This window comes from Fulmarus glacialis, unplaced genomic scaffold (assembly GCF_000690835.1).
Source record: "Fulmarus glacialis isolate BGI_N327 unplaced genomic scaffold, ASM69083v1 scaffold2928, whole genome shotgun sequence".
NCBI lineage: Eukaryota > Metazoa > Chordata > Aves > Procellariiformes > Procellariidae > Fulmarus > Fulmarus glacialis.
The window spans coordinates 24,729-47,853 of record NW_009228750.1 but is presented as its reverse complement, the minus strand read 5'-3'; the positions used below and the strand labels follow the sequence as shown (position 1 = coordinate 47,853).

Below are 23,125 nucleotides of genomic sequence, written 5' to 3'. Positions count from 1 at the left end.
GATTCTATGATTCTATGATTCTGTAAGAGCAAAACTGTATGTAGCATTTCAGCATTTCTCCAGCTGCCTGCAGAGGGTCCGTATTCATCCTGCAAAAACTTTTTGTTTACCTCTTTTGTAGTGATTGCCTTCCCTATAAATAAGCTTTGCTATGCTATGCTAAATAGCATATTTAAGCGTATTAAGCATATAAATAGATTAAGCTATGCTAAATAAGTGTGTGTGAAAAGTTGGTGATACTGTATAGCATTGGAGTGGGGTGGGAAAGTAACAAAGTGCAAAGTAACAAAGAGGCCCCATAGGAGAAAATGGATGTTGGAAGAAATACAGTATATACTGGAAAAAGCTTTCCTGGGAAAGCTGCAGGTTGTTATCTGCATGCAAATAGATTAACAATAGTTTTCAGAATTTTGGAGATGTTTGGGGAAGGATTTAGGAGAAGTCTAATTTCTGCTTCATCAATAAGCTTAGGCCACGGGTTAGAAAGTATTGTGGATTATTTGCAGCCTAGGCAATATTGGTAATTTTGCAGGATAGATGAATAATTGGTTGTTGGCAGCAATGTCTTATGTTTAGTCAAAAGTATTAAAATGATCTTCAGCAGTTCATATACCAGTTAAACAATTACTGTAGCAATACAGACCTGTTCATGAACTCTGATTCCTGGAGAAAAATCGAGACATAGACCATATTTTGTCAGCTTGGTATCTTTACAGTCCAGAGGACTTAGGCACTTAGTTTGTAACGCATTTGATGTAACTTCTCAACATAGTTTCTGATACAAGAGGCAGTAATACGTGTTTGTTGCATTAATTGATTTTTCTGTGACATTGGTTTGAGATGCAGTTTTTTAGAGAATGACAAATACATTTGATAGTTTGCAGTCCATGTTAGAGGATCTACTTGTTGCTACTGCTGATGGATTTCTCCATCTCGTTCACTGGGACGGTATGACCAATGGAAGGAAGGCCATCAACCTATGTACAGTTCCATTTTCTGTGGACCTGCAGTCTTCTCGAGGTAGGTTTTGGGTTTTTTATTGCTTATGATAGTTAACTATTGGCGAAATACCATCTAATATAAAATACTCTATCTCTGCTGTTCTCAAGCAGAGATGAGAAAAATGTGCCTTTTGTAAATGAGAACAAAATAGCCTGTTTAAATTAGTTTTTTCTGTGAAGTAATACGCAAACAACTGAAAAGTCTGTTGGCTTGCAATATCAGTGTGTTCACGTATTTTTAAATTACTGGTATTTTCTCAGCAGGTTCATTTTTGGGCTTTGAAGACGTTTACATCAGGGATATGGAATACTGTGCCACGCTTGATGGTTTTGCTGTTGTTTTTAATGATGGCAGAGTTGGTTTCATTGCACCAATGTCAAGTAGATTCACTGCTGAGGTATATTTCTTTTAGTACTTCTAGCATGCATTCTACAATAAATGTGTTTTCCTTGGTCGCTGCATTTCAGTTAGCTTTCTACTTTAAATTCTGTTCATCTACAAAGAAATTAAAATCTAGCAACTGCTTAAGAGATAACATAAGAACAAGACTATATTTCATACCATAATTTGAACTAGATTGTTCTAGGGCTAGTACCTCTCTATGGGGGAGCATAATTGATAGTAGATTTAATTTTTGTTTATTGCTTAAAAATGTCATTATATTTCTGAGGTCTTCTTACTGTCTCTGCGACAGACTTCCTGTTGCTAGTTATAAGTGGGGTGATAAGTGGTTTCTCCTATGGCAAAGTATCATAGTGCTATTTCTAGCTTTTAGCTGTAATCAAGTCTAACTCTTCTCATAGTGACAAGCATACTTCAAAATTTATTTTAAAGGAATCTTTTCCAAGTTAGGTGTTTTCTTACCTGTAATTCAGCCTACAAACTGAATTACAGTTTGTACCGCATTTTGTCATTAGATCTCTTTAATTACAGAAAACCCAGAAGGATTTGGGTAGTCCGTCCCAAACTCCTTCACACACTTATAATATCTGCGATTTCAGCTGTTGCAGATGGGAATTTATTTTCCTGTTTTGTGTTTTGTCTTCATCCTTAGTACCATCTAATGATTTTTTTTATGCAGTGTCAGGGATATTCTTGCCTTACAGGTATTGACTTGCTTTGGTTATTCAGAGCTCTGATAAACAGTTTCCTTACATACTGGCATATTTCTGTAATTTTTATTAAGAACAATGATACAGTTTTACATATGCTGGATTTTGTTTATCTGAGCCATCTCATTTACTCTTGACATTTGCAGTAGAAATTTCGTGAGGTGAGGCAGGTCAACTGGCAGATCTATAATAAGGTGTACATGGGTAGCACATGGGTAGAAGCTGACTGTCATGAATAAAAGCATTGTTAAACCAAAAATTCTGTGAATTCCTTTCTTTACAGCAGCTCCATGGTGTTTGGGCACAAGATGTGATTGATGGAACTTGTGTGGCAGTAAATAACAAATACAGGCTAATGGCATTTGGATGTGCCAAGTAAGTTTTGTAAGGCCGGTTCAATAAGGGGGGAATGATTTTATTATAAAGCTTAAGTACTAGTTTCTTCTTACCAACTTGTGTTGCAAGAGCTGTAAGGATCAAAATGATCAGTCTCCCTAGAGATGGTATAATCTGCTCTGTCAAGAAGATAGGAGGGAAGAGGAAAGAAATGATTGCCTGCTTGAACTGCAGTTTAAATTGATGCTTGCTGTTCAGCTCTGGAAAAAAAAAAAAAGGTGGCTGGGCCAGCAGCAAGGATTGGAAAGTGCTGCTGTCCCAGTTAATCTCAAAGCAGGATTATAAAGTCAGTTTTAAGCAGTTAATCGTAATAATATTGGACAAGAATCAGCACTTCGCACCCAGCTGAGAAAATGCTCTGTGTTGATTTGGTCAGGAAAAATGTTGCCTGTTCGAGTTACTATGAGTATTTATAAATGTTGCAAAAGTACTTTTAGTTGTGGTGTTTTGCTTACTGTTCCTTCCAGACAGTTCCTCCTGTATAATACTGGTTTAGCTGGTCTAGAGTGCAGCTTTTTTTTTTTTTTTTTTTTTAAATTGTATTTTATTTGTTTTTTAGAGCATTTCAAAAGATCTGGGTTGTTTAGTCTTCAACTGTCTTCTTAAGAAATAGTGTTCTCAGTTGTAGTAACAATGCAGTGTGTTGGTGTTCGCCTCTGAAACAGGAATAATTACTGTAATTCATTGATCTTGGTATTCATTAGTACACTCTTGATGAAACTCTAGCATTTGGTGAATACAGACTTCCTTCATGGATTGTCTTGCAGTTGGAAGCCAAAAATATATGTGGATTGTGTGTGCATGTGTATTTTCAGAGAATGAAATAGTCTTAGTGCATTGGTTATTGTAGGACCGGTGTTTTGGGTCATTTACTGGCTTCTGGAAAGTGTCTTATAAATTTGTTTCATAAAGTTCTTTGAGTGTTACTTGACACAATGTTTGTGTTCTAGATAAATTTGGTATTGATGAGAAAAAAGCAGCTTTTATTAACCTCTTTAAACTGATGAGAAATCCAAATGGCCTGTAGTCTAAGCATGTGTAATCTCTTCCAGCGGCTCTGTGCAGGTTTATACGATAGATACCACCACTGGTGCCATGCAGTTTTCTCACAAATTGGAGCTGACACCAAAACAATATCCTGGTGAGTGACTTTTATTGCTAGAATTTTCCAGCTGTTTTTAGAGTATTAAAGAATATTTTTATCCGTGGCTAGTTAAACAACTATTTGTTGTTTGCGCTATCACTGATGGGATTAATATTTATTCTTGCACGTTTGTAGTAATTTACTCGTGCGCATTTGTTCTTTTAGCTGTTTGCTTTTAAGTGACTTTTGGATGTGTTTCATATGTAAGGGTCTGGGGGTGGGTTTTGGGGGGTTTTTTTGGTTTTTTTTACTAAATCTGAATTAGCAGTTTACAGATCGTGATGCTTCTGGTTGTTCCTTTTTAAATGCTGCAGATCTTAGTAGTTCCCACATGTAGTCTTGAGATTACTTTTCCATTACTCACCTGAGAAAATGAGAGATTATTGTCAAAACTGATAATGAATATAATAGACGTGTGAATTAACTTGAAACAACTGACATGTAGGGTACAGAAAAAAATTGAATAATCCGGCACCCTGCCTGAACAAAAGCTCAGTGGAATTTTTCATGTAGTAGTGATGAGTATTGCAGGCTTGAGAGTGAGGAACATATAGAATGGGTAAATTGCGTCCTCACCTGTGTGCCTGTTAGGTTTCAACAAAAAATCCAAATCTGTAAATAACAGAGTTTTAAAGTTGTGCTAAGTGCCAAATGAAGAAGTTTCAAGGGTAAGTATAAAATCTTCTTTGTCCTAAAAATCATTTTACCAGAATTGCAGTTGTGTCATAGCACAGTGTATTTCTGGTCTGTTTTCATGTATTCTTAGTTTCCTATGAAACCAAACATGTATTGGAAAGAAACCAGGAATTCTTCATTTGCTGCTTTTTCATTTTGAGATGGTCAGTTTGATGAATGCATCAAAGAAGTTAATTGAAAAATCAAATATTTGTTTCTATATATTTTTGTTTCTACTCTTATGGTGAAAGCAGTTGAAGCACATTTGATGTTTTTCACATGGTATTTTATTGTCTGTTTTTAAAGATATTTGGAATAAAACAGGACCTGTTAAACTAATCAGATGGTCACCTGATAGCTGTGTTGTGATGGTGACCTGGGAATGTGGAGGCTTGTCCTTATGGAGTGTTTTTGGTGCTCAGCTTATCTGTACTTTAGGAGGTGATTTTGCGTGAGTATCTTTAATGAAATTGTAAAATCTTTTATTAGAAACCTTTGTTTTTCTAATTAAAAGCATTTAATTAGAAAGTAATTCACTGAATTGGCTTTAAAAAATCTTTTTCCATTGTAATTCCTTAGATACTGGAATCACTGAATAGTATTTAGTAGGGGATCATCTGAATGTAAATGAAAATGTATTATTTTCTTTTTATAGTGGTCTTTTTGGCCATAAAAGCAAATTACCCTAAAGGCAGACTTTAGCAGGCAAATATTAAAATTCCCTCAGTGCCAGTATATATTTGCTGAAAATGTGCTAACATCCAGAAATCACAATTCAAACAGTTTAAGCTATACATCTGACAATTGCATTGCCTTTTATGCAGTGTCATGGATCACACAGGCTTTATAGTTTGAGGTAAGGTTCTATATAGAACCATATGACAATACAAAGATAGGAAGATAATTTCTTATTTTGATGAAGTTATTGCCAAACTCAAATTTCTTCTATTCTGTTTTTAAGGTATCAGTCTGATGGTGCCAAAAAGGACCCTCTAAAGATCAGTTCTATGGTAAATATGAATGTAAAAATACTGTAATAGGATGGCTGTTAATTTTTTAAATTACTTTTAGTAAAAGAGATTTTCAGAAAATCAAACTGGCATTCTGTAGTTTTATTACTTTTAAAGAGTAAGATGCCTTTACTACACGTCCTAACACCAATGTTGTACTGAAGGAAGAAGGAAAAGGGGACAGCTGCTGATTTTTTTTTTTTTTTTAAATGTATATGCCTGATCATGAAGTGTGCATGACATGCCTTTTCTTGGCTTTTCTTTTAGTGTTAAGAACGAACACTTTTGGTTTTCCTTTCTCTCTTTTTTTTTTTTTTTTTTTTTTTTTTAATCTGGTGCTGTATTTCAGAGTACAATGAGACGCAGAACAATACTAATTGTAAACTTACTTATTTCCCTAAAATTACTAGCTACCTTTGGCTGTTGAAGTAGCTTAACTCAGCATATGAATTCAAGAGAAACTTAACTGCTGTTGTTTCAATACAAACTAATTAACATGAAATCCCGCTAGTCTGTCAAATCAGTAGATTCATAAACATCAAACACAATCTTCAAGGCCTCTTTTACAAATCATGATGAATTTTGTACAATACTTCTAAAACATTTGATTTTATTTATGTATAGCCTAGTTGCTATGAAGGTTGACAATTTTAAACATGCATCCCAAATGGATGTACATATTTGCAAGGACAGTACAATGTACCTTTTTAAAAACCCCCAAGATTGAAATTCTGATACCACTGAATTTAATGAACAACAACCAATGTAATTTTGGGGATCAGGATTTTTTCATACCTGATTCTGTTTGTGGATTTTTTTTTAGTTGCTTTAAGCTGCAAAATAAACAGTCTTCATTACTTACGTGGATGTCTTGCAGAGTTACTTTTCATTTAACCAACATTTTTTACATTAAAAAAAGGAAAGAATTTACTGTTCCTTTTGGATTTTACTGCTGTGGGTTACTTATGTTTCCTATGGTGATACATTTTAGAACATCAAACTGTGAGGTTTTTTACCGGGCTCATGTCTATTGTAAGATCAGTTACAGTAACGTTCTGTAGTTCTTGTTTTCTGAGAATATGTAGTGTTGGATTTGAGTTTTTAGCATTGTTATTCTTTTGCATTCAGACCTGGGGATCAGAAGGGTATCATCTGTGGGTTATTGATGGGAATTCTTCTTCAAACATGAAGCCGGAAAGAGATGCAAATAATGAAGCTCACCAATTTGGTATTCTGCAGTTTCATTTCATCAAGAGTGCACTCACTGTTAATCCTTGTATGGTAAGTTTTTTGTTGATAAATACATCCTTATCTTTGAGCATATTTCCATTTTTTAGATTCATAGTACATTTTGCAGGTGACCTCTAAGTTATTCTAACAGGTTTTAAGTCTGTTTCACAGCCATTAGACTGGTCTTCCTTTTTTGTCATACAGCCTTTAAAATGGTATTTTGAAAATACTGCTATGCAATACTGTAACATAAAACCTACTAGTACATAGTGATACAAAAACTGAGAACTGCCTTAATGCTTGTTTTTCATATTGTTTACATAGAACCTGTTAATATATTGATCACGTTTTCCTTTGTTTTCTGTACATGGAGTTCAAGGTTGCTTTTGGTTTTTTTGTTGTTCTGTTTTGTTTTTAATGTAGAGTAACCAGGAACAAGTCCTCCTTCAAGGAGAAGATCGCTTGTATTTGAACTGTGGAGATGCAACACAGGCTCAGAGTCCCAGAAATACTTCAGCACACTCTGAACCTAAGCCTACCAGGGAAAGGGGCCCATTTTCAGATGGCAGTTTAGATTCTCAGGGTTTAAGCACTTTACTAGGACACAGACATTGGCATGTTGTACAGGTAATTGTTGCTGGTTGCCCATATGTGCTCTGTGCTTGTGAGAGTTCATAGGACTGGAATTTGCAGCTGATCTCATCACTCTCTGCTGTACTTTTCCTCTAGTATGAGATCATTGCCTTTTTATTGCCTCTTGGGTTTCCCCTGGTACAGCTTTTTCTTATTGCCAAATGGTAAAGGAATGTTGGCCATCTCAGCCTTGTGGCCATGAGTTTGCATCCTAGCCAATAAAAAAATCTAAATGTCTTTTTGACTTCAGGAAGGACTAGTTAAATTACTTTCCTATGCTTTGAAAGGGAGAATAAGTGCAACATGCAAGAAGTCCTTTAGGGATTTGTTCTGTTATTTATGCAAATTGCTTTAAGCATATTCAACTGATGAATACAGCCTTCGGACTTTGGCTGTACTTTCAAGCAGTTTTAGATGGCATCTATTTAAGCATGTAATTAAAACTTCACAATATCAAGCTTGCAAAGAAGTTATTTCCAGGGGTAGTAATGGGACAGATTCTATTTTCTCTGTAATATAGAGGAAAAATTAAATAACTTTAATCTGTAATTCTAGTGTGTGTAGGGAAAGGCTTGAATTGGTAAATATTTTGGTAAATATTGGTAAATAAAGTTTTCAAAAGGTCCTCAAGATTTTGTTTTTCACATAGTACGCAAATCGGTATTATTAAACAGCCTTTGACTCTAGGCATGTATGTCAGGTTCTAGATACTTTGAATTTCCACTTTAGCTGGCTAGGTAGCTCTTCTGTCTTCTGAAACTGGAAGGGGGGGCGAAGTCCTCATTCTGTGTAGGGAGTAAAACTAACAAAATTGGAATTACTGTGGCAAGCAACATACCCATGAGAACAGCTAGTGGCTGGGTAATGAGAGCACCTACCTGCCTTGTATCGGATCAAGGACTGGAGTTTGAACTTGGATTTGTACCATCCTACGTGACATGAAGAATCCAGGATCAAGATTTAATTTGACATATCCCAGTCAAGTGCTCTCATAACAAGGCTTTTGGATGTGCTAGTGTGTATTTCTAATGGGATTAGAAATTTCATCCCAATGCAGAAGGTTCCTCCTGAATGCTGTGTTTATCAAAATTTGTATGTTCCCAGGAAAGGTTCTGATGGAGGAGAAGTACCTAGGGGGAGAAGAGCAAATTTTGACTATTAATCTGTAATCAGTATTAGCTGTTGTATGTTGTTAATGCATTTCTATATTTCTTGGATTAAAAACAGGCTAACATTTAGGCTTCAGTAACTTTCCTGGGAGGAAAAAAAAGTAATTGTATTTAAAAAAGAAATCCCAACATTAAAAACCTTTAAGCCAGTGTTTTGGCAAAACATGGACATTGTACAAATTCCTTTAGAACATTATAATTAATCACTACTTTAATGGTGCTTGGTATAGTTATGTGGTTTTGGTTTTCTCTTTTTTTGTTTTTTTAGATTCATAGTACGTATCTAGAGAGCAACTGGCCTATACGGGTGAGTTATTTTAGGAATGTGTTCTTGCTTCTTTAAAAGTATTGGGTTTTTATAACTGTCCCTTAGGGTTGGATGAGCTCTGGAAGATGAAATCGTTGTTTTAAATTACAGAAAGAAGAATATATATTGGGTAGTAAAGTAGAAAATACGAAGATACTTTACAAGCTTTGACTCTGACATTATATTGCCTTGTAGTGATGTACTTGGATAGAATATATCATTTAAATAAGTTCCCTCCTGAGGTTCTGGATTTTTTCTCTTTGAACAGTTTTCAGCTATTGACAAGCTTGGACAGAATGTAGCTGTTGTTGGCAAGTTTGGTTTTGCACATTATTCTTTACTCACCAAAAAATGGAAGCTGTTTGGAAATATTACCCAGGTGAGAGGTTATGGTACTTTATTCAGGTATACTGGGGAGGCTATATTTATTGGAATGTGACTCTTGGAGAAAATTTAAAAGTATCTTTTTCAAATAAACAACCTGTAGACACACTTGGGATTAGGGATCCTGGTTTTGCATGTGTTTTTCATAAAATGGCTGAAACACTTTATCTTGTGGCTTTGGCACAATAATTTGTGTCTGATTAATAAAAGGTTTCCAAATCTGAGTGTGTATAGTCAGACACTTACTCCCATGTGTCTTATCTGAGAGTTTGTGTGAGACATAGCTTTGGATACCAAGCTTGTTAGTTCTGGCAGAAACAGAAAGCTAATTTGGGAGAGTTCAGGGATGCCAGTAGGATAAGGAATTGTGGAGCTGTGTTTTGTAAGATGTTTGTCCTTCACATATTATTCTTTAGTACTTAGGGTTTTTTAAACAGCAAAAACTTCATATACATAGATTTTCTTGCCACTATCAGTAAAATTTATAGAGATTGTGTATGGTTTTCAGAAATTACCCATAGAATGTACGTGTGTGTGTATAAGTATATAAAAATACATACATGTCATTTGCTGCTTTTTTCTTTTCAGGAGCAAAATATGATGGTAACAGGTGGCTTAGCGTGGTGGAATGACTTCATTGTTCTTGCGTGTTATAATTTAAATGATCATCAGGAAGAGGTGAGGTATTTTTCTTAAAAGTAAATAAATAATTTTTAGAATATCTGATCTGTTCTACAGTAGTGTTATAAATATGAAAAGCTTGTTACATAGATGGTTTTTGATCATGTTCAGAAATTCTTTATTAATATATAAGTAATTCTTTGCAGAAAAGTTTATTATTGGTATTAACAACTATTTTTTGCTGACTACCGTGAACCTACTCATTGTTCTCAAAACTTTGTGACATTTTTACATGTTAGCATGAAGCCTGTTTTGAGGTATCTAGTTAGAGTATTTTGGGACACTTTTGTAAGGTTTTTAATTAGATGGGCAGAAGAGCTTTACTTACTCTGTGCTTTTTAAAAGTAATGCATAGAACTCCTTCCTTATGTTTATTGTTCAGTACTTCAGAGTTGGCTGTACTGTTCTTTAATCACTTTGGATGCAGTAATATTATGCAATGGATAAAACATTTGATAAAACAAAAGCCCAGTAATGTGTCTTGCTAGAAATCCTTGACAGCCATTCCACAAAAAAGAAAATAATTGAACATGGAATTACTATTAGTTTGTTGGTAAACAGAACCTGTGTTCAAACTACTCCTTTTCCTTGTAGCTGAGAATCTACCTGCGAACGTCTAATCTTGACAATGCATTTGCACACATCACCAAAGTGCAAGCAGACACGTTACTACTGAGTGTCTTCCGAGACATTGTAATATTGTTCAGAGCAGATTGTTCCATTTGCCTTTACAGTATTGAGAGAAGGCCTGAAGGGTGAGCATCAGTATTTAAATGCTTTTGCGGTAATGTACTTGTAAATCTGTTCTCAGTCTGAGTAAATTCTTACGATAATATAAAGTTGTTTGATAACTTGTGGAATCATGTTTTTAAAATACAGAGGGGTAAGTGTTATCTGTATGCACCAAATGATACTTCATGAGCATTGTCACTTGCATGCATGCAGATACGCACATTAGGTGTGGAGGTAGTGACTAAGATATGCGCATTTCCAGCTGTCTGTACAAACATGTTCTAGTGGATAGGAACTTGAAAACTGAATGTAAATAGAAGAAAAAGGTACTAAAAGGCACCCACATATTTGAATATTTTTAGTAAAAATGTTTCTAACATTAGAAGTAGGAATTGGTGAGGATGGTGGCGGAGTAGCAAAGAAGAAGAGAGAAAAACTTTGGTCTGTGGTGTGGTTGTGGGGGGCTATTTTGGTGCAAAAGAAGTAGCAACAGAAGAGCCAGATACTTTCAGACAGTTAAGATTAGTGAACCTAAAGAGGAGATAAAGATTCCCAGATAGTTTTTTGAAGCACCTAATCAGGTGATTTTTCTTACAGTTATGGCATCTTGGGACCTTTTTTTTTTTTTTTTTTTTTTTTTAGCAGAAAGCAAGCTGTTGATCCACTTTAGAGGAAAATATTTTCAATGCTTTTCAAAGAAAACTCCAACAAAATCCAAACCCTGGAATTGTCTTATTGAAGGGTGAATAGAGTCTTATTCTGAAGTATCTGATGTTGTCTTCTATCCACTCATAGCTGTATTCCCCAAAACTATCAAGATAAAGTAGCCCAGCTTAGGTTTATTTGGTAACTTTATGTAGAGTAGATGGGCCTGTGAGATTCTTAGTTAAAGGAAGGTCATTTTTGTCTGTAGAGTAAACTGTTTGCTGAGGTTAAGTTGCTTATTTTCATTAGGTTTACTTCAAGATACTAATTTTATGTTAAGTACTATTTTAAAATTGCTAAACGTAGTCATCTTTCCTTTCAGTCTTAACCCTACTGCCAGTATCCAAGTTCTTCAAGAAGTGTCCATGTCTCGGTACATTCCTCATCCTTTTCTTGTAGTGTCTGTTACATTGACATCGGTGAGGACAGAGACTGGGATCACCTTGAAGATGCCTCAGCAGGTAACAGGTCTATAGCGCTCAAAATTTAAAACAATCAGTGCCTGGATTTGTTAGCTTAGTCCTCAAAGGTTACCAGGCTGACAAATGAATCGTAAACCAGTGGTGGTTCTATGTGGTAAAATGCAGAACATGTTTTTTCTGGTGCTTGTTATATAGACATTTTATCTGTGAATTGGGGGTGGGGTGTGGTGGAAATAAAATCCAAACTCTTACTTCTATTTTGTATCTTATCTTGTCATCTTGTAAAGTTTGGGGCCAAATCTTGGAGGACAAATTAAACTTAACTATGCCAAGGGTATGTTTCTGTATCGCATATTAAAAGTTGGACACCAGAGCATTCCACGGCATTAGGAAGTGCCTTTCTTGCAGCAAGAGATCCATTACTCAAAGAATAAACAGGAAAGAGGAAAAGACGGCATATGACCCTAGTTACAAATTACTTCTAGTCAATTTCTTACTACACTAAAATAAAGTAAGATAATCTCTCCCACTAGTTACATCAGGAGATAGGTCAACAGCCAAACAATGACTAAGGAGTGAAGGTGAAGCCCTGTCTTAACTCCAGGAAATGATTCAGGCCACTGAAGGCACAGCGCAAAGAGAACTTGGATTTTTGTTGTCTGTGATGTAAACAAATTAAGCTTAACTATTTGAGTAGCTGCAGTATGAAACCTATTTTCTCATCAGAGCAGCTACCTTAAGATATTTTGGAAGTTGCGTTGTCTGTGAGGCAGGCCTGCAGACATATGAAGGTGCGTACTTTTCTCCACATAACAAAACCACTGGCAGATACGAAAGTAATGGCACAGATGCAAAATCTGAATGTTTGCTCGTGGTTCCTTCAGTTCATTCTAATTAGTGTCCCATAATGCTGAACATGTGTCCTGAGACTTTGATACGATCTTAGACAAGGGCACAAAAGGCAACATGCTTGGTTTTGTCGTCCATCTTGCTGTGATACAGTGACTTTATTCCTGAACTACCTGGCCTATGGTGTTTCCTAATTTTGACAAAAAGCTACTGAAACTTTTTAGAACACTAGTAGTATTTTAAATTTAGCTTCAGACTGAACAAATATTACCCTTTTCTTTCTAACTAAGAGCCTGTATCTTCAAACTTTGTCAATCCTCCTGATCAAAAGAAAAGCATTAATGTTAGCACTGAATATGACACTGCACTGTAGATAAAGCAATGTGTCTGACTTAGCAGAATGTGTTGGCCTTTTCAGTGTTGTTAACTATTAGTGACCTTAACCCCTGATGCTGCAAATTTACCATACAGGCCCTCTACCCATGTATTTTAAAACTAAACTTCATGCACAGCATGGAATTAGCTCCAGTGACTTGGTTTTAAAATTAACATGAAACAGTTCTGAAATAAATCTTAGAAAGAATACTTTGCTTTCTTGATAAACCTAACTAGAAAGATTTTTCTCCAACTGCAGTGCTTCTAAAAGTTCAAGAACAAGTGTGGCTAAACTCTTTTTGGCTCAACTCTTTTTGGCTTGTGTACCAGTGTTAGTCTTTGCAGTCAGATACTGGCAATCATATAGAGGTGATACTGATAAGAATACAGAGCTTTATTTTTCTTAAAATACTGGTGGCTTGTCCATGCCAAGAGGCATAGCTGGAAAAAGCCCATATCAAATAAACACTTGGAATGAGTCTAGTGAACAAGAAACCTTCCAGTATTTACTTCTTTGCACAAGAACTACATAAATGAATCTATCTGTAGGTACTTAGTTCTGCTTGATTTTTCTGAGTCCTTCTGCACTGAATTTGGTTGTTAGTCATCTCTGTATGGCAGTGCAGTTAATTTACTTTTTATTCTGGGTTTGTATTGTGGTTATGGGTAAAATGATGCATTCAAAAAGCTTAAATAATTTGCATAATACTCTTTTATCCCTAGGCTTGTGAGGCTGAAAGTATCATGCTAAACTTAGCAGGACAACTCATCATGTTGCAAAGGGATCGATCTGGACCCCAGATACGAGATAAGGATAATAATCCTAATCAAAGGAAGCATGTGAGTAAATATTCATGGAATATTTTATATGGCTTCAAAGATGTTGTCAGTGACTGAAGAAGTTGTGGAAGGGAGTGGTCCAGGCATAAAGAAAAGAGGTCTATAATGCAAGGCAGTGTCTACACTTACAGGCTGAATTGTTAGCTGGAAGTAAATCATTACTCCCATGATTTTTTTTTCCCCCTCTAAGAATCTGTGAAACGTTACTACTTAATTGTGTGAACATCTAACTAGAGTATTTACTACATGTGTTTGCTACTTGTATTGCAGTGAAAGATAGAGTTTTAAGCATAAAGGTCCTGTGCAAAATTTGATATGCACTAATGACAGAAAATCTCAAGTCTGTCTAAAACTGTTCTGTATGTTTATGGAACATAATCATTTTTTGCAGAGTATGTTTACAAAGTTCCTAAAACCAACAATAACAGAAATTAGTGACTGAACTTTTCAATTTTTCTGTGCTGAGGAAAAACACTTCTGCATGAAACAATGACTTTGGGAGAGTGAAACCTGACAAGTTTAGATGAAGAGTTGTTTGCAGCTCAATCAAACACTAGCAAATTTGGTGTTTGTAGTAATTTTGTCAGTTCTAGGTTGGACTCTTGAACAAGCAGAGAGCAGGTTTTTATTTTCCTCCCTTATTGTCACCTCTCTGGCTCCCTGACTAAGTATAAGGAGGTTAAAAAAATGAAAGAAATGTCTTTTGAGTTAAGGTAAGTAATGAGTGTTGTTTTCCCAGGTGCTAGAGTGCAGTTAAGGGATAAGCAGATTTGTTTCTTCTTTGTTAGAAGAATAACATGTTTGAAGAAAGTAGTTCTTAGCTGAAAAAAGAGTTCTTGGGAAGAGGGTGAAAAAGAAAAAAAAAAGGAATAATTAATTCTTATTTTTTTTTCTTTTTTTTAAATAGCTGCCTTTTTGTGCTCCAGTTGTCCTAGCCCAGTCTGTTGAAAATGTATGGACTACTTGCAGGATCAACAAACAGAAACGCCACTTATTGGAGGCTCTGTGGCTCAGCTGTGGTGGGGCAGGTATGAAAGTCTGGCTTCCCCTGTTTCCCAGAGATCATCGAAAACCGCATTCCTTTCTGTCAAGACGGATCATGCTGCCTTTCCACATCAACATATACCCATTGGCTGTTTTGTTTGAAGATGCCTTGGTTCTTGGTGCTGTTAATGACACTGTGCTCTATGACTGTTTATACACTCAAACCAGTGCTAGAGAACACTTAGAGGTCCTCTTTCCTTTTTCCATTGTTGAGAGAACCTCTCAGATCTACCTCCATCACATTTTACGCCAGCTCTTGGTTAGGAACCTCGGTGAACAAGCCTTGCTTTTGGCCCATTCCTGTGCCACATTACCGTACTTTCCTCACGTACTAGAACTGATGCTTCATGAAGTGCTGGAAGAAGAAGCTACCTCGCGGGAACCCATTCCCGACCCTCTGCTTCCCACTGTGGCGAAGTTCATTACAGAGTTCCCCCTCTTCCTGCAGACAGTTGTTCATTGTGCTAGGAAGACAGAATATGCCCTGTGGAATTACCTTTTTGCTGCTGTTGGAAACCCGAAGGACTTATTTGAAGAGTGCTTAATGGCCCAGGACTTGGACACAGCTGCCTCTTATCTTATTATCCTACAGGTAATGGTACCTCATATATTGCAAGAGAGGTGATATTTACTAATGTTGTAGTATTTAAAAAATATTGTCATACCAAAGTTATGCATGTTAAACAAATTTTGAATTTAACAGTTTTCTGTTGAGATTATGTCCAGTTATGAAGGGGGGGAATATCATGCAATGTAAGTAGTTATTTTACTGTTATAAAAAGGAAAATAATGGCATGAAATTTGCTTCTTCTAATCTCTGGGATACTTGAACGTGACATGATATGGCTTGACTTAATAGGACTTTGTTGCTCGACGGCAAAAGCAAATGATTTAATTATGCTTTGTTACTTGCAGAATATGGAAGTTCCAGCAGTTAGCAGACAACATGCTACTCTTTTATTTAATACTGCCTTAGAGCAGGGAAAGTGGGATCTTTGTCGTCATATGATCAGATTTCTTAAAGCCATTGGCTCTGGAGAAACAGAGACACCTCCAGCTACACCAACAACTCAGGTTTGTGATGAAAATAGTAAATACTGCATCAAACCTTGTATGATTAATCTTGCTGTTATACAGCATGTGTGCTCCTTTGATTGTATGTTTGGGTTTTCTTGGTTTTAGGAACCTAGTTCAAGTAGTGGCTTTGAGTTCTTCAGACACCGCAGCATTAGTTTATCCCAATCAGCAGAGAATCTCCATAGCAAATTTAACTTGACAAAAACACTGAGTATGCCCTCTGGCCCATCTGGAAAAAGGTAATTGGTAGTAATGTCCTCTCCTTCCCCACTTTGTTAGGTACCGTACTAACTCTCTTACCTAATTTAAGTTATAGAAGTACATTATATGGTAGAGTTAGATTTGTCATAGTCTCCCTCCACATCCTTCTGCATTTTTCTTTTCCCGACTGTCGTAATGTCTGTGCCTCCCTCTTACATTCTTGGGAGAATATATTCTCACACGTGTGAATGTGTGTGTTTGTATGTATATATACACAGGCACACTTACCTGGATATTGCTGACCAAAAAAGCCTCTGAATCCACTGGATGCATATGCAGTAATTTGAATAGCTAGTGAGACCGCATGCCTTTTATTTGAAGAATCTATTTTGCTGAAAGATAGGTCTTGAACAGCTCACAGTATGGCAGCATCATACTATAAATTGCACTGTGATACTGTGCACATCTTGATCCAGCAGTGTGTTGCCAAGCCTTTTACACCTTGGGGTGAATCCCTCTTAAACTGCTGTACACAGAATTTATATTGATCGGTATTAATGTTGAGAAGTAGCGCTGAGCTGGGATTCATTATTATCTTGGTTTTGGCTTTTTTCCCCATATAATCTTAATAAAATTCAAATGCTTTTATTTAGTAATTTTCCATAGAGAGTACTATCTTAAGAGTTTTGATAGGAAGGGTCCTAGACTGATACTTGACTTATTCTATAAACTTGTTTCTCAGAAGTCACTTTGCAATGGCATCTGCCTTTTATCTCTCCTCCTTTACTTTTTTCCTGTAATGCTAATAGTTTAATACACTGTGGACATTGCTGCTGTTGTAACTTCCTTCCCTTATTTCACTTACCTGTTAAGGCAGTGGGATTTTTTAGAGAACATAAATAGCCAGGAATGGTGGAAACTGCTTTTGTTGGTATGTAGGAAGCTCTCACTACTACTCTGGTAACTCAATGTGCTGTGGTTGTGGCCAACAGCAGTTGGCAGGGGTTTTTTTTTTTTGGCAATTTTATTTTTATTTATCTTTAAAAAGACAGTTTTATCAGTCTTACTGTCACTGTTCTCTGCTCTGTCTATAGGTGGAGTAAAGACAGTGACTGTGCCGAGAACATGTACATTGACATGATGCTCTGGCGGCACGCTCGGCGTCTGCTGGAAGAAATCAAGCTGAAAGACCTTGGCTGCTTTGCGGCACAGTTAGGCTTTGAGCTGATTGGCTGGCTGTGCAAGGAGCGAGCCAGAGCTGCGCGCGTGGAGGATTTTGTGTTTGCTTTGAAAAAGCTACACGAGGATTTCCTCTGGCCATTTCCAGTCATTCCGGCTTCGTCCATTAATTCACCTTTCAAGAATGGAAAGTACAAGACAGGTGCTGTAACATCTGATTTGGACTAGGTTTCCCTCCTGCAGTCCCATACCCTTCAGCGCGAATCTGTCCTTCCTCAGTTCAGGCAAGCAAAGAACAGGCTGAGGCTTGCCACCTGCACAGCTTTCTCACACAGGGTGTGTTTTTTGAAGGGATTCCGTTTAGCACAGACGGCATCTCTTGTGTAGTCAGATTACACTACTGTTTCTGTTGAGGTTTCTTGCTTTCTCAGGTGCACTGAACTGGATATCACTTGTGCAGATGTTGAGTTCAACGTGGATTTGCTCTTTGATGTGAATTCTGCTACTGAAAATTACTAAAGTCAACATTCTTATATAGCCTTTAGATGAGGTTTTGATTAACTCTTATATTTAAAAAAGTAATGTTCCTAATATTTGAAATTTGCTTTACATTAAAGGGTAAGAATTTTGAGGACTTGCTGTAAACCTTCTTTGTATTATTAATATCTCAGTTCGCTAGTTTATCTTCTTAGGGCAAAGTTGATACTAGCTGCCAAATCGTCCTCTTTTTGGTAGTAGCAGCATCATTGTTTAGTTCCACTGATGCTAACACTTCATCAGCTGGTATTTCTTTTATGCCAGTGCTGACATAAAAAGCTGATCAGAAATTCTTGCAATTCCTAAACTTGCTGCATTCCCTTGCTTTTGATGATCCCTCGGCAAACTAATTGAATATTGACTTAGATACAAGTTTCAGCTTACTGAAATGCCTGGAGACAAGTTTCCAAATTTCCTTTTTGATGGTTACATGACTTTTCTTTGGTGGGTTCTTTTTTTTAGCAGTGGGGGAGCAGCTGCTAAAATCTCAGTCTGCAGACACCTTTGTAAACGTGGAAATGGACACAGGGGTTTCAAATACACCTCGGAGTCGCAGCTGGCTTGGCACTATCAGCTCCTCTCAGAGAGAGATTGACACAGTTTCATCCCATGGACCACACATGCAAGATGCATTCCTTTCTCCTTTGCTAAGTAAAGGTTAGTCACTCCTCCTTCTGTCTGCTCTGTTGGAAAAATGCACCTGGAAGTACGCACTTATATTTTGGTATTTGCATGCCACTGCTGTATTGTTGCTTCTGAACTGCTGAGAACCATAATTCAGAGAAAAAGAAAAGAGGACTTGTTGCAAAGTGAACTGATATTTTTACAACAGAAAGATAATGCCCATGTCATACATCTTTAAGTACTTGAAGCAGAATATTAAATTGATATTTGCTGAAGTTCTTGTCTGTGGTAATAACTTGGAATTTAGTATTTTTACAGCCTGGCTCGGAAGAGTGTTCTAAGTTTTTTATCTTTGTCTCTTGCACAGCTTGGCCTCTTGCAAAGGTTGGCACTGTTCTAATGCACAAACTTTGTGCTTTTGGATTTCTTTAGGAAGGTATTAGATACATTCTTTATTGAAGAAGTTGAGGAAATTATAGTCCCATATAGGTTTTTTTTCCTATGGCTTTGTTTAAATCGCCTTTCTAAAAGCTCAAAGTTATGATAAGCTTAGGAAAATACAAAGGGGAATTTTATTCTCTGTGCATCTTTTCTGAGCACAGTCAGAGACAGGAAATGTTTGTCTGACCATTGTTATCTTTTTTTACTCCTTCTTGTCCTCAAGCATAGAGCAACGTTTTCAACAGTTTCTATGTCATGTGATTTCCACGTCAGGGGAAAGACCTAAGTATCTACGTGTGAACTACAGTCTCCCCAAGATGCTAGGGCCTCCTGTGAGAATCAGAGCACTTGGAGTGGCTATTTAACAAGTTGATGGGCTTTAAAAAATAGAGAGTGAGGTTCTCTCCCTCTGCTTGGACATTGCCTCATTCTATTTTCACTCCTGTTTCTCTTGTTTATTACTTCTGGAGACTTCAAGAATGCATTAGGTTTAAGTAAGTTTGTTATGGAACTCTCCAAAAAAACCGTAATTTAAATGGGGAAAATTTATTTCTCTTTTCATTGCACTATCTTGTACTGCTGTCTGCCACTACTGCTGTTTCTATAAACAAGTATCTCATTCTTTTCTGAGCTGGATGAAGACCTTTGAGTTCAATGGACTTTGGTATGCATTTTGAAGGAGTTTATTTCTAAAGTGAAACTAAATTAATAGTCTTTAAAACGTTGTGAGCTGAGTTCTAATAATAATAATTTCACAAATAACTAATCCAGCAGTGGTATTCATGGGCAAGAAGCTAAAAAAATAACTTTCTGACTTTCTAAACATTTTCCACAGAGAAGATGCATCTACTTTAATACGGAAGGTGTTCTGGAGGGTGGGTGTCTTCATGACTTACCACTATAATGGTTTTAGCTTTGCTGTTACTGTTTCTGTGAAAATTCTGTGACTACATCTACACTTCGTGTTTTTATTAGAAACACTTTTTTCTTTTTGTCATTAGTGCAGGTAAATATTTACATTACCACATTTACATTCAGAATCTTCAGGGTTTTGTACAAAGAAAAGAAGTTGCTATTGCACCTTCATTTTTAACAAAGTTAAAGGTTAAGAAAGCAGTATCTTTAGAAAGACTGCAACCCTTCCTACAGACTTAATTCTAGAACTACAGCATGTAAAAGGCTGTCACTGTGCTTTTACAATGATTGCCAACACATCTTTAGGATCCCTTATTGATATTACCCTGCAGAATTGTTATTATTTGATAGATATTCCTGCAATAATAGTTCTACCATATAGTGTGACAAGAAGAATGCTGAAGTGGGATGGACAGTATGCCTGAAGTAACTTCTTAGCACTGTGATACACAGCAAAGTATTACTGTGTGATTTACCCATTTCTGTAGGAAGTAGTTTGGAAATTCCAAGTCTTACTAAAGTAAGTAGTTTCTTTTTCCCTTATGTTTCTGAGTGTTTTTGATAGGAGACGAATGCAGCATTGGTTCAGCAACGGACCTGACTGAAACAAGTTCTATGGTGGATGGTGACTGGACCATGGTGGATGAAAACTTCTCCAGTCTAGGTTTAACTCAGTCAGAGCTTGAACATATCTCTCTAGAACTGGCTAGTAAAGGGCCGCACAAGTCACAGGTCCAGCTGCGGTAAGTAATGTAATCTTTGCATCTGAAACTTAAAATTAGTAGTATGCAGCATTAGGAGAAAGAAACACTGGCTACAGAATCACACTGGGATTTTATCTTCAGAGTGGAAAAAGAAGTAAGTAGACTGTTTTTCCATATAGGTACTTGCTACATATCTTCATGGAGGCAGGATGTCTGGATTGGTGTATTATCATAGGCCTCATCCTCAGAGAATCTTCAGTAATCAACCAGGTTTTCAGTATAATGCAATCCTCTGATATTGATGGAGAAATCTGTCAGAATATCAAGAAGGGCCTATATGCTGTTGACAAATGGGCTTCTACAGATTGGTAAGTGTTATTTTCCACCTTCATTTTAATTCCAGTTGTAGATAATTAGTTACCTAAAAAATGACTTTGAGTTATCTCAGCCCTAGCTGAAACAATTATTTAAAAGCACTTTTGCAGAAAATTTCAGGACAGTCACTTAATACAGTTGTGATCAAACTGGGAAAAAACCCCAACAAACCAAACCCAAAACAACCAACCCCCCAACTTTTATTGTTTAGTTATGGTTGCCTTTTTCCCTCTATTTAAAAAAAAAAAAGGATTGTAGAAGATACTCATTTATATTAAACATCTCCCAAGAAAAGCTGCTTTTCATATGACAGAAGTACTATTTTTTAATTCACTCATGGTATTCTATATCATTATTTTCCTAGCCCTGGGTACAAGCCATTTCTAAATATCATCAAACCACAGATCCAGAAACTAAGTGAAATAGCAGAAGAGCAAGTACAGCCTGAAGCTTTTCAGCCAGTGAATCCTTCTAAGGTTACTGAACAAGCGAACCCCAGAGCTGAGGAAAGCAGGACATCATCTAGCCACAGCACTAATCCTCAGAGTGATGCTGGCAACAACAATGCAAGCAGGCACGAAGAGGACAAGTCTAAGACAGAGGATGAGGATTCATTCCAAGAAGGCAGTTACGACTGTATTGTGTCTTAAATGGAAGATGAACAGCTTCCGAAGCATCAGGTGTGAAAGGAAGCAAACCAGCTCTTAGACATGCTTCCATGTTTTGGATTTGAACTCTTCTTTTTTTTTCTTTTTTTTTATTTCAATCTTTGAAATCGTTAGTGGGGATAACTAAGCAGCAGTTTCATCTAATAGTTTCAAAAGGAGGCAAGATTTTTTTTTTTAATGCAATCTTCAGACTGCAGCTTTAGGTTTTGATACTTAATAGTGTTGAGAGACAGTGAATACATATGAAGACAGATTCAGCTAATGTTCACCAGTACCTTTACATCAACACATGTTCTGAAGAAACTACTTATCACTTGCTTGAGCTTAAAAGGGCAAAGAGGGGATTAAATTTAAAAACTGTTGTCCTTTGCAGCTTGTCTGCCTAAGAAATGTCTGATCAATGCAGTTCAGATTGGTTTGATATCGATATTTTGTATTAAAGGACTGTAAAATATATTGTATGTTTTTGTGAATACTCTTGTACAAATACTCAAGGTTGTACCATATTTGAAGGTACCAATGTGTATTGTGCATGTTTCTAGATTACTAGTAAAGTTAAAGCAGAGTTGCACTTCTTTCTGGATGAGGCATACTTTACTGACCTAACATTGATATAAGGTGGCTTACCTGTTTTTTACTGCCACTTACAGATATTGTAGTTGGGTTTAAGGGATTGCTGAAGGTTATTTATTTCATTGTAAATTCTTTTCTGAAAAATGGATTTTTTAAATGTAAATAATCATCATATACTCTTGCTATGGAAAATTAGTTTAACAGCTCATACTTAAACATTTTTCAAACATTTTATAATATGCATACTTGTAACTAAGACACATTTAACTTTTCATACAATGTTATGGAAAGCTGGCTGCAGAAGTCTGTTGCTTTGAGGTACTTATTTTTTCTAGCTGCTGTCCCTATGTAATAACTACCTGTAACAGTATTAATTTAGATATTAGCTTGTTTGTACTGTGCAATCTGAACAAAAATGCAACATTACTCATTTTATACAAAATAAACTAGTTTATTTTTTATAACATCACTTGATTACTGACATGGACCAAACTAGTCATCATGGGTAGTTACAGTTTCTGTTGCTTTTCTAGTGTAGTTACTTAAATGCACATCCATTTAAACTCTGAAAATTAAGAGTATTCACAATTAAGTTGAAATAAATTGTGGTTTTATCATCGTTATTTCCTTTGTAGATAAGATCAAGTGCTTTAAAATGTACAAATATTAAACTGTTGCTTTAGAATGGCTTTACTAAGCCAATACAACCAGTACAAGTGCAATAATTGCAAGTATTACTTGGAAAGCTGGAGATTTTGGTGAATGCAGCTTGAATTTCCATTTAAGAGTTGAAACTAATACTGAAGTGATAGGAGGGAAATCCGGTTCGAGAGTCCCAGCATTAAGCTTAGTTTGCATTGTAGCTACTGGTTACAGATAATGCCTATCATACCTACAGGCCTGTTGTGATCTGACGTCAAAATCCATTGTTGTTATAAGGGGATACTTAAAGCTTTTTTTATGATTAAAAACCTGTTTAATCTATGTTAAAAGAAATAAAAACTGTGCTTCAAGTTAATATTTTTCTGTGGTTCTGTGGTAATGATAAGCCAAGCCTGTCCTGATCAGCTTTCTGCTGTTCAGGTTTTGGATCTGTACAAGTAAACATACATTAACTGATA

General features: G+C 36.3%; 1 protein-coding gene across 1 annotated transcript; it reads left to right on the top strand.

The window, feature by feature from the left end:
- The first annotated feature begins 857 nt into the window (after nt 1–857).
- On the top strand, nt 858–21,413 carry RIC1 (RAB6A GEF complex partner 1). The gene is made up of 22 exons (XM_009583565.1): nt 858–1,020; nt 1,263–1,399; nt 2,398–2,489; nt 3,563–3,651; nt 4,636–4,780; nt 5,291–5,339; nt 6,468–6,620; nt 6,993–7,196; nt 8,640–8,678; nt 8,947–9,057; nt 9,651–9,740; nt 10,338–10,498; nt 11,503–11,641; nt 13,550–13,666; nt 14,574–15,302; nt 15,626–15,784; nt 15,893–16,026; nt 17,083–17,369; nt 18,167–18,361; nt 20,250–20,427; nt 20,568–20,756; nt 21,128–21,413. The coding sequence occupies exons 1-22, from the start codon at nt 858–860 to the stop codon at nt 21,411–21,413; spliced, it is 3,846 nt and encodes a 1,281-aa protein (XP_009581860.1).
- The last annotated feature ends 1,712 nt before the right edge of the window (nt 21,414–23,125 follow it).